At 35.1% G+C, this 12,019-nt stretch overlaps 1 protein-coding gene across 2 annotated transcripts in view; it reads right to left on the reverse strand.

Moving 5' to 3' along the window:
• Positions 1-12,019, reverse strand: part of LOC102803819 (uncharacterized) — a 55,300-nt gene that overhangs the window by 14,447 nt on the left and 28,834 nt on the right. For both annotated transcript variants that reach the window (XM_085493547.1, XM_085493546.1), the window contains 5 exons: positions 9,828-9,952; positions 8,099-8,219; positions 3,886-3,951; positions 599-643; positions 410-434 (listed from right to left, as the gene is read on the reverse strand). In XM_085493547.1, the coding sequence (XP_085349673.1) occupies positions 410-434; positions 599-643; positions 3,886-3,951; positions 8,099-8,219; positions 9,828-9,952 (382 nt within the window). The remainder of the gene's footprint in view (positions 1-409; positions 435-598; positions 644-3,885; positions 3,952-8,098; positions 8,220-9,827; positions 9,953-12,019) is intronic.

Raw genomic sequence — 12,019 nt, forward strand, 5'->3', positions numbered from 1 at the left:
ACAAAATTGCAACTACTGTCTTTAAAGTGTCAGAGTAGTCACACTGCGCATGTTCAGTGATGGGTCCCATCACAAGAAAAATGATGATGTAATTTCCCACAATGCAGTGTGTTATTATCAACTTAATAAAATGGTGACCAGGGCTGCCAGAAACGGACACCCACGTCTTTTTTGTTGGAGACTACAACTTTACCAGAATCAAATTTTGGTGGACATCATGCAGTTGGATTTTTGCTTCAATCTTCAACTCCCCTTGTCATGCTGCCCCATGACCTAATTCCCACCATTTATTTTGTTTTAAAAGAAAACTGCAGTGCAATGTGGGTAAAATTACAAAACACTTAGACATGCGCTGCGAGACGAATCATAGTGGAGTGCGAAAGTGCAAAGAGAATGAACCGAGCCTTACTGATGTATCATTCATGGATTCGTCACTAAAGATGAGAAAGCAAGGAAGATATGACAATGAGTAAAATATAGTTAGCTGATGAAATTAAAACAGAGCATCATTGAAAATAGCAATGAAGAAAATAAAAAATAAAACAATCAATAAATTGGATTAATAGAACGGTGAAAACTGTAATCCCGAAAAACTTACAATTGTATTTCTGGACTACTCAGTGCCATTCCGAACAACCCAAGACTGAAACAGAAAAATAGTAAGATTACATATGCATGAGTTCGAACTACAATTGCTGAAGCTAAAATTTAATGAGATTCAGTTTTATGTAACTTTCAAAATTTTTAGGAAACTTACCAGGGGTAGTCTAATATACTGTACCTTTATTTGACCCCACCCCTCCCCCCCCCCCCCACACACACACACACACTTTACCTGATACTCGCCTGATTATCAAACCTTACCAAATGGAAAATTTTTTATATTTTGTTAATATTTTCTCAAGTTTAGACAAATATATTTGTAATATTTTAGCTAATTTTGTTTTTCAGATTCTAAAATTATTTTAGATGAGTTGTGTTACTTTATGTTTCTTATATTGGACTTTACTCAAACATTATTTTTGTTTATGTTCGAAATAAAATATCCTATCCTATCCTATCCTATCCTATCCATACATGTATCTGCATTCACCTCCAAACACAGGAAATTAGCACATTTTCTCATTTCACTGATGTGTAAATGTTAGATTTAAACAAATATTGTTTGGTATTTTGTTTATTTTTCACTTTTCTGATTCTTTTATAATTACTTTCTGTAATTTTGTTTAGTATGATAGAAAGCGTATCTCAACAATCATCTGGCTATCATACACCCACTGAGAATACATATACATAGAATACATAGTGATCAGCCAATCACAGCACTTCATACACATACCTTGCTTCTCCCAGTAGTGTGCATGCACATCAACACCGATAGATAAATACTTTATTTTCGCTTTGGAATTAATTTTCGCTGAAGGAATGATTCAGTGAAAATAAAATCCTGCGAATATACCCTTTTTCCTATATTTTACATTTAGCTTGACAAAAATCAGTGAAAATAAATTTCATGCAAAACATCCAAAAATTCTTTTCAGCGAAAATTATGTACATTCTGTCTATGAAATTTCCTCTGTGACCACCGTTACATTTATTACAGTGAAATAAAGTATTTGATTCCCTTAATTCAATGTGGCAATTAGTTCATTAAAATTATTTCCACAAGTCCTTTTTTATGAGGCATATTAAAGGGTATTCCACGCTAACAACATATAGACCTGTAACAGAACATTTTTCTCTATGATTGACAGTTTTTATGATGGATTGTTGTTCATATCAGCTTTTCAATAATTCGAAGGCTTCCTCTCACAACCTCCCCCTCCCCCATAAAAAAAAACATAGTTGAACTCTGGTGACCTTGCCCTTTGTTATATAATATAATTCCCTTTATCATAGTTTGTTTCAATATAAATATGCATTGTCATAATTAATTTTGAATACAAACAAGTTTTGGGGTTGAACCAACAGTGGGGAATGAGTCTACCGAATGTCCTTAAAAGATGTATTATAAAATATCTTACAAAAACATTGGTGCCTTATTTGTTTAATTATTTTAAGGAACATAATTTCCAGCTTTATTGAAAGTAATTGAGATATTTTAGAATAAAAACAAATGTCTCATTGCAAAAAAAAAAGTGCTGCATTTAGATGTGAATAGATTCATAAAACATGCAAGATAACAGAAAAATTTAGCTGGCTTTAGTTCAAGTATTTTGTACAGGTGTCTGTCAAAAATGAATGATTCACTGAGACAAATATGAACTGCCTCATTGTGTGACTATTGTATTATATGAAAAGTAAAAAAAAACACCCTTTATGAATAGCTATCATGTTGCAACCTCTGCTTTGTATGCTAATCAACTTAAATAGTTGGTGTCCAGTGGAGGGAGAAGTCAACAGTACTGTTGTCTCCTGAGAAACTAGATCTTCAAACACTGCAATCTCTGAAGTGCGTTTTTAAACTAGTATTATAAAAACTCTATCATTCTGTTCTAATAGCTGAAACATATTCCTGTGAGTTTTCATTTGTCGAATGAACTGTTTGTCAAATACAGAATACATATATTTTAGAATAATTTTCTTTTTAAAATGCGGATGAAATGTTTTGCTTTTAATGTATTTTTTATGTATTGTTTTTGATTTGATAACTTTGAACTAAACAGATTTTCTATTAGCTTCAGATCTTGATCAAAGTTAGGCACCCAGTTCATAGGAGTGCTTATATTGATTTTCTGACATCTTGTTTTCTGTAAAGATTTATTGGTAGATTTGCAAATGTGTATCAGACTGTGCAATCTCTCCATGAGTTGGTTTTGAGACCCAGTATGGGATTCTGAGATACATTACCAAGGATATTATTACAAGATAAATCATTTGCTTCATTGAACACATACAACATTGCATATTTCCACTGAGATCAGTGACCTTTGATGTGTATCACCAGTGATCAGTCAAGTAGAAACAGTCAAAATATTTTATCAGATTTTCTCAATTTTTGCATGATATTTTCATACAGGACATCTGTTGTTCAAACTCAGGGAAGACTTTATACTGATGAATAAGGTGACCAAGTTTGATAAAGTTTGGAATAGAATTAGTAAAGTTATTATGCACACAATAACAATTATTAACGACGACGACAACAACGACGGACAAAATTTTTCCCTTAAAATACCTTTCCCTTCCATCTTTGATGGTACGGGTAAAAATGTATATATATGTTCTGATATGCATTTGTCATTTACTGTCTCCCCTCAAATATAAATTGGTGCTACCCTTATATGATATTAATATTCTGCTCACTGTATCACAATAAATACTACATATAAACACTTTTAATTATTCATTTTGATGATTGTCATTCGACAAGACGCATGATTACACATCAATAAGAAAATTACACAACATATCAAGTTTTTGTATGTACTTTTATTTTCATTTCAAGAACAATTCAGGAGAACTGAAATTCTAGTAGTCTATCGCCATGGTTTCTGCAAGTTTAAGTAAACACATGTCATTTAAGACTTTTTTTTTCAAGACTTTTAAGACCACTTTTTCGGAAATTTAAATCTAAATTTTTGCATATGGGAAAAAACGTCTACACTCTGAAAAGTTAAGCTGAAGTCAGTAGATAGCATGTTACTATTTAAATGTCTCAGATTTTTAAGACTGCAATAAAAATGATGTATTCCTAATTTTTCAAGGCCTTGAAAACGTAAAAACAAATAAAAATAAGACCTTTTAAGAATCTGTAGGAATCCTGAACGCCTAGCAACCACATATGGATAGCAATACCAAAACACTTCAAGCAAAGCATTATCATAATGCCTACTATAAGACCCATACAGACTAATCATCTATAACTAATGTAGAAATAATTACCATAAGACAAGCGTGGCAACTACCATGATTGGTCGCCTTCTGCCAAACCTTGTTACCATTCTGTCACTGAAAGAGCGAATAATAAAAATAATAAATTTCAAATAAAATACTAAATAACATATACATGCATACTGTAAATGAATTAATTATTCACTGGCTTTTGCTTTTAAGCGAATAAGTAAAAATGCACTAAACAAAAAAAATTAGCCAATTCAAACCTAAAGAAAAACATAGAGTAAATTTAAATTCAGTGAAAGCAAACTGTTTTACAGAATACAATTGAAACACAGTTTTGTTTTTGTACACTGTACACTGCAAAATGTACTTGTAACTGTATTGGCTGGTGCTAAAATATATCATAGCCTTGAGATTAGGACCCCTTGTACTGTATGGAATCATTTTCACCCATGGCTGATGGAACTTGACTAAAACGGAATTATGGAAAATCATATGGTTACCAACTATGATGAATCATATGGTTACCAAGGCACTGACTATGGAGAGTCACATGGTTACCAAAGAAACAGTTATTGTGGATGATATGATTACCAAAAAACAGACTGTGGTGAGTCATATGGTCACTACAGGAATGACTATGGTGTTTCATATGGTTACCAAGGAATTGACTATGGTGATTCATATGGTTACCAAGGAATTGACTATGGTGATTCACATGGAAATCAAGGAATTGACTGTGGTGATTCATATACTTATCAAGGAATTGACTATGGTGATTCATATGGTTACCAAGAAATTGACTATGGTGAATCATATGGTCACAACTGAAATGACTATGGTGATTCATATGGTTACCAAGGAATTGACTATGGTGATTCACATGGAAACAAAGGAATTGACTATGGTGATTCATATACTTATCAAGGAATTGACTATGGTGAATCATATGGTCACAACTGAAATGACTATGGTGAATCATATGGTTACCAAGGAATTGACTATGGTGATTCACATGGAAACCAAGGAATTGACTATGGCGATTCATATAGTTACCGAGGAATTGACTATGGTGATTCATATGGTTATCAAGGAATTGACTATGGTGATTCATATGGTTACCAAGGAATTGACTATGGCGATTCATATAGTTACCAAGGAATTGACTATGGTGATTCATATGGTTACCAAGGAATTGACTATGGTGATTCATATGGTTACCAAGGAATTGACTATGGTGATTCATATGGTTACCAAGGAATTGACTATGGTGATTCATATGATTACCGAGGAATTGACTATGGTGATTCATATGGTTACCGAGGAATTGACTATGGTGATTCATATGGTTACCGAAGAATTGACTATGGTGATTCATATGGTAACCAAGGAATTGACTATGGTGATTCATATGGTTACCAAGGAATTGACTATGGTGATTCATATGGTTACCAAGGAATTGACTATGGCGATTCATATGGTTACCAAGAAATTGACTATGGTGATTCACATGGAAACAAAATAATTGACTGTGGTGATTCAGATAGTTATCAAGGAATTGACTATGATGATTCATATGGTTACCAAGAAATTGACTATGGTGAATCATATGGTCACAACTGAAATGACTATGGTGAATCATATGGTTACCAAGGAATTGACTATGGTGATTCACATGGAAACCAAGGAATTGACTATGGCGATTCATATAGTTACCAAGGAATTGACTATGGTGATTCATATGGTTACCAAGGAATTGACTATGGTGATTCATATGGTTACCAAGGAATTGACTATGGTGATTCATATAGTTACCAAGGAATTGACTATGGTGATTCATATGGTTACCAAGGAATTGACTATGGTGATTCATATAGTTACCAAGGAATTGACTATGGTGATTCATATGGTTATCAAGGAATTGACTATGGTGATTCATATGGTTACCAAGGAATTGACTATGGTGATTCATATGGTTACCAAGGAATTGACTATGGTGATTCATATGGTTACCGAGGAGTTGACTATGGTGATTCATATGGTTACCGAGGAATTGACTATGGTGATTCATATGGTTACCGAAGAATTGACTATGGTAATTCATATGGTAACCAAGGAATTGACTATGGTGATTCATATGGTTACCAAGGAATTGACTATGGTGATTCATATGGTTACCAAGGAATTGACTATGGTGATTCATATGGTTACCAAGGAATTGACTATGGCGATTCATATGGTTACCAAGAAATTGACTATGGTGAATCATATGGTCACAACTGAAATGACTGGTGATTCATATGGTTACCAAGGAATTGACTATGGTGATTCACATGGAAACAAAATAATTGACTGTGGTGATTCAGATAGTTATCAAGGAATTGACTATGATGATTCATATGGTTACCAAGAAATTGACTATGGTGAATCATATGGTCACAACTGAAATGACTATGGTGAATCATATGGTTACCAAGGAATTGACTATGGTGATTCACATGGAAACCAAGGAATTGACTATGGCGATTCATATAGTTACCAAGGAATTGACTATGGTGATTCATATGGTTACCAAGGAATTGACTATGGTGATTCATATGGTTACCAAGGAATTGACTATGGTGATTCATATAGTTACCAAGGAATTGACTATGGTGATTCATATGGTTATCAAGGAATTGACTATGGTGATTCATATGGTTACCAAGGAATTGACTATGGCGATTCATATGGTTACCAAGGAATTGACTATGGTGATTCATATGGTTACCAAGGAATTGACTATGGTGATTCATATGGTTACCAAGGAATTAACTATGGTGATTCATATGGTTACCAAGGAATTGACTATGGTGATTCATATGGTTACCAAGGAATTGACTATGGTGATTCATATGGTTACCGAGGAATTGACTATGGTGATTCATATGATTACCGAGGAATTGACTATGGTGATTCATATGGTTACCGAGGAATTGACTATGGTGATTCATATGGTTACCGAGGAATTGACTATGGTGATTCATATGGTAACCAAGGAATTGACTATGGTGATTCATATGGTTACCAAGGAATTGACTATGGTGATTCATATGGTTACCAAGGAATTGACTATGGCGATTCATATGGTTACCAAGGAATTGACTGGTAATTCATATGGTTACCAAGGAATTGACTATGGTGATTCATATGGTTACCAAGGAATTGACTATGGTGATTCATATGGTTACCAAGGAATTGACTATGGGGATTCATATGTTTACCAAGGAATTGACTACGGTGATTCATATGGTTACCAAGGAATTGACTACGGGAATTCATATTGTTACCAAGGAATTGACTATGGTGATTCATATGGTTACCAAGGAATTGACTATGGTGATTCATATGGTTACCAAGGAATTGACTATGGTGATTCATATGGTTACCGAGGAATTGACTATGGTGATTCATATGATTACCGAGGGATTGACTATGGTGATTCATATGGTTACCAAGGAATTGACTATGGTGATTCATATGGTTACCGAGGAATTGACTATGGTGATTCATATGGTAACCAAGGAATTGACTATGGTGATTCATATGGTTACCGAGGAATTGACTATGGTGATTCATATGGTAACCAAGGAATTGACTATGGTGATTCATATGGTTACCAAGGAATTGACTATGGTGATTCATATGGTTACCAAGGAATTGACTATGGCGATTCATATGGTTACCAAGGAATTGACTATGGTGATTCATATGGTTACCAAGGAATTGACTACAGGGATTCATATTGTTACCAAGGAATTGACTACGGTGATTCATATGGTTACCAAGGAATTGACTATGGTGATTCATATGGTTACCAAGGAATTGACTATGGTGATTCATATGGTTACCAAGGAATTGACTATGGGGATTCATATGTTTACCAAGGAATTGACTACGGTGATTCATATGGTTACCAAGGAATTGACTACGGGGATTCATATTGTTACCAAGGAATTGACTATGGTGATTCATATGGTTACCAAGGAATTGACTATGGTGATTCATATGGTTACCAAGGAATTGACTATGGTGATTCATATGGTTACCAAGGAATTGACTATGGTGATTCATATGGTTACCAAGGAATTGACTATGGTAATTCATATGGTTACCAAGGAATTGACTATGGGGATTCATATGGTTACCAAGGAATTGACTATGGCGATTCATATCGAAATCAAGGGATACATGGTGAATCATATTGTAGCTACTATACCTGAGCATTCCTATCATGGGTCCTAATATTAATACTAATAATGCACCTGCTGCTACAATTCCTCCTAGCCATCTACCCTTTGCTGCTTCACCAACCATAGCATGTATCTGTGCTGGAACAACTACAACATAAATAGAAATACATCATATTATTATTATCTGTCACCGTAAGTTACAGCGTGCCATATTTTTGTAGTATTTCACGGGGTATTTTTATCCAACCATATTAGGAAATGCGAATCCAAGTATGGAACGATTACACGTGTAAGCGTCCTCTAATAATAAAAACAAACATGACAGCCCCCAGGGTTTGATAGACATTTGTATCTGATCGTCAAAACGAGTATTGAGAGATATTGCTCTGGAACAGCATTAACTAAACCAAAGTCAGCCATTTTGAATACATGTATAATGAATATATAAAATGTTAACATAATCAGTCAAAGCATGTCAGAGATACGGCTCTAGAACCACATTCATTAAAACAAAATTGCCGCTAGTCAGCCATTCTGAATCCGATCTGCAAAATAAAATGATATGCATCAGGAACCCGTAATGTCTAATGTATATACTAAGTTTGAACAAAATCCATCTGTAAACAGCCGAGAAAAGCTTGATTTTGATGATTTTTAAGCACACCATTTTGGCCATCTTGAATCCGATCGTGAAACATACATTTGTATGTATAATATCATGTATGATGTATGTGTGAAGTTTGATTGCGATTGGTTCAGGCATATCTAAGATACGGACACATGGTCGCACAAAGGTCAAAACATAAGTCCCCGTTTTCTGACTGCGTCCTAACGGGGACTAACAAACATGGCAACCCCAATGGTTTGACCGGACCCCACACAAAGAAGTTCTAGATTTGTCCTAAACTTTTTGGATTACGGCATTCCCATGATGTATCCTTGGGAGGCAAAGATGTATAATAATAATCAAAGACATTATGTAGGGAGTCTTCGCTGTATTTTACGCCACCAGCAAATCATACACCTCTCGTCCCATTTTCAAAGCATTGACTGAACGAATTAATAAATTAGACATGCCACAGACAAACTTGAATATTTGAATATTGTTGTATTCTTAATGTATGTGTACATTGAACGCTTGAACATTTATAGTGATACTTAAAACAGTAGAAAGACGAACTGATCGTTATGACCTCATTTAATTGGGATAATCTGATTCACACAACTCAGGCCATATCACCATATTCAGCTCCAAGAAACAGTTTAGAACATGTTACAGATTTTAAACAAAATGGCCGTCATTTCGACAAATTTAATCAAATCTCACGACAAAACATGTTGTTGTGTTACCTTGCTGTATACCACCTATGTACAAACTTTCAAGTGAATCAGACCATATCTTTAAGCGTAATCGACACAAAAAAAGGAAAAAAAAACAAGATGGCAGCCAGTCGGCCCAAATTTTGAAAAAAGTATGACAGGCACAAGTAACCCAATATACGTCATCATCATTTCGATTGAAATCACCCTATTCAGTCCTATTAAAGAAACAGTTCGGGACACGTTACAGATATTTAATCAAAATGGCCGCCATTTCGACAGTTTTTTTCAAATTGCAAAACTAAACATGGTGTAGTGTTATTTTGAAGTATAGTAAATGTACCTATGTACAAACTTTGAACCCCTTAATATATCGCAAAATATGTATAATAATTGTTTATAATTAAATATAATCTTGATAAAATAATAACTTACCAACAACACAAAGTACTAAATACATCAAATTGGTTCCAAACCATGTTATGTTAAGTAGAATTAGATTCAAGTAACTAAGTGGTTCCATGTCATGTAAATTGTCATTTCGTAGTGATTCTTGTGAACTGAAAGAAAAAAGCATAGATATATAAATCTTAAAAGATCAAAATGACATAAAACAAGATTAACTTAAATTATAGTTAATGCTTCAATAAATGACACAAGACAAAAGGTTTTGGCAAAAGTGGTGGGGGGAGCGAGTTGCGGACACAGGGGGAGCGAGTTGCGGATGCAGGGGGAGCGAGTTGCGGACGCAGGGGGAGCGAGTTGCTGACGCAGGGGGAGCGAGTTGCGGACGCAGGGGGAGCGAGTTGCGGACGCAGGGGGAGCGAGTTGCGGACAGCTCCATGATGCGACTTGCCTGTGAATTGCATCACGACGCTGAGCGCATTGTACCTGGTCGCAACCTTCCACCAGCAGAGACTGTACAGGTGGGCGTCATGGTGTCCCCCTGGCGAGAGCCTGCAGATAGACTCACAAACCCAGGGGGATGGACAGTGTGGGTACCCGTGTAAAGTCTGCTTGGTCTGCCTATTACCTGTCTATTGCTAAGGTTGTTCACAAGCAAATAAACATGAGTTAAACTTAAGTGAGATCGGTAATGGTATAGAAAGTGGTTATATGGAGACCTGTGCATGAATGGGTGGGTGGGTGATAGGTCATCTGAGACGATGTGTATCGTACGGTGCGGAAAAACAAACTGATGCTTGAAGGGGACGCAAGCCCAGATAAGCAAATGAACAGTCTGGTGTTAATTAATGTAAATCCGACTGAAGGACGAAATGTGAGCAAATATTGCATGAAGTACAATGTGGCATGGGAGGTGTCAAAATATGAAAGGGGGATGCCAGCTTGGTCAATGCATGTTATAATTGAGCATTAACACAGATTATAAATTATATTCATATTCATACTAGAAAAATTGAATTGTACAATAATCTGGAGAGATTACCCAAGAGCACCTATATGCACCAAGTTTCTGTTGGCTCTTGAAATATTATTGGAACAGCCAAGAATTGGCTAATTATTATGCAAACTTGGTAATCAATATGCAGAGATTTCAACCAAAACCTTTTCATGTGTGGACATCATTCCTGGCAAGCATCTGTATGTACCAAGTTTCAATGAGTGGTTCACATTATACAAACACACATAATACTGGTACCCAAAGGTTTGGTTATTTTTTTTTATTTTCAAATATTCAGTCAAATACATAAATTATTAATATGCCGAATTGACAAGATCTGACAGGTTTAAACATCAACTGTTTAGAATAATTTTATCTTTAATTATATTTAGATGGAAACTGATATCGTTGTTAGACTCTGGGGACATAATAACAATATGTGGACTAACATAAAATATGATTTGTCTTGTAATATATATTAGCAAATTACGTGATATACCATCCTTCATGAAATGTCAATGGATGTTGTTTTCTCGTCTAGTGCTTGATTCTTAATTGTTCCCTTCCCTTGGAAAATTATGATAGGGAAATCATTTAGAGAAGCCACAGCCTTGCACTCTGCGAATTTTTTTATTTGCTGAACTTGTCGGAGAAGATTCACAAAGTCTATTATCTTGTTTAAACTACATCATTTTATTCAAGCCAGCAAAAATGACTGTATAAATGTGTTCAGTTCTAGTTCCACTTCAATAAACCCTCATGGTTAAACCCAGATAGAACTGAGATGGCCGACTATCTAAACAAGAATTTACCTGCAGTCAAGCCACCAGCTTGGCAGAACCATGGAGGTCCATGGCAGAACAAAATAAGCTGAACTTTAGATCATGTTATATTAATCTTCTGTTAATTTGAGGAAGAAGCAATAATTTGGCTCTGATAAAATGACGTACCAGTACGCTGTGTTAACGTAGCATATTATATCTCTTGCTGGTCCAGAAATCTATATTGTAACTACTCATTCTTTATTTTAGTTTAACGTAGAAATGCTGATCTTTCAGAGAAGAATATTGCTTTCAGATAAATTTATCAAAATTTACCACCATCAGAGGTGTATATAGCACATTATTGAGCATGGAAATACTCAAAACATTGCTACACGAATGTCAAATCACACCTGATATTTTGACGCTACTACAACGCTATGACCTTTGTCTGTCCTGTCCGA

The sequence above is a fragment of the Saccoglossus kowalevskii genome, chromosome 19 (genome assembly GCF_978046115.1).
Source record: "Saccoglossus kowalevskii chromosome 19, keSacKowa6.1, whole genome shotgun sequence".
NCBI classification, from domain to species: domain Eukaryota; kingdom Metazoa; phylum Hemichordata; class Enteropneusta; family Harrimaniidae; genus Saccoglossus; species Saccoglossus kowalevskii.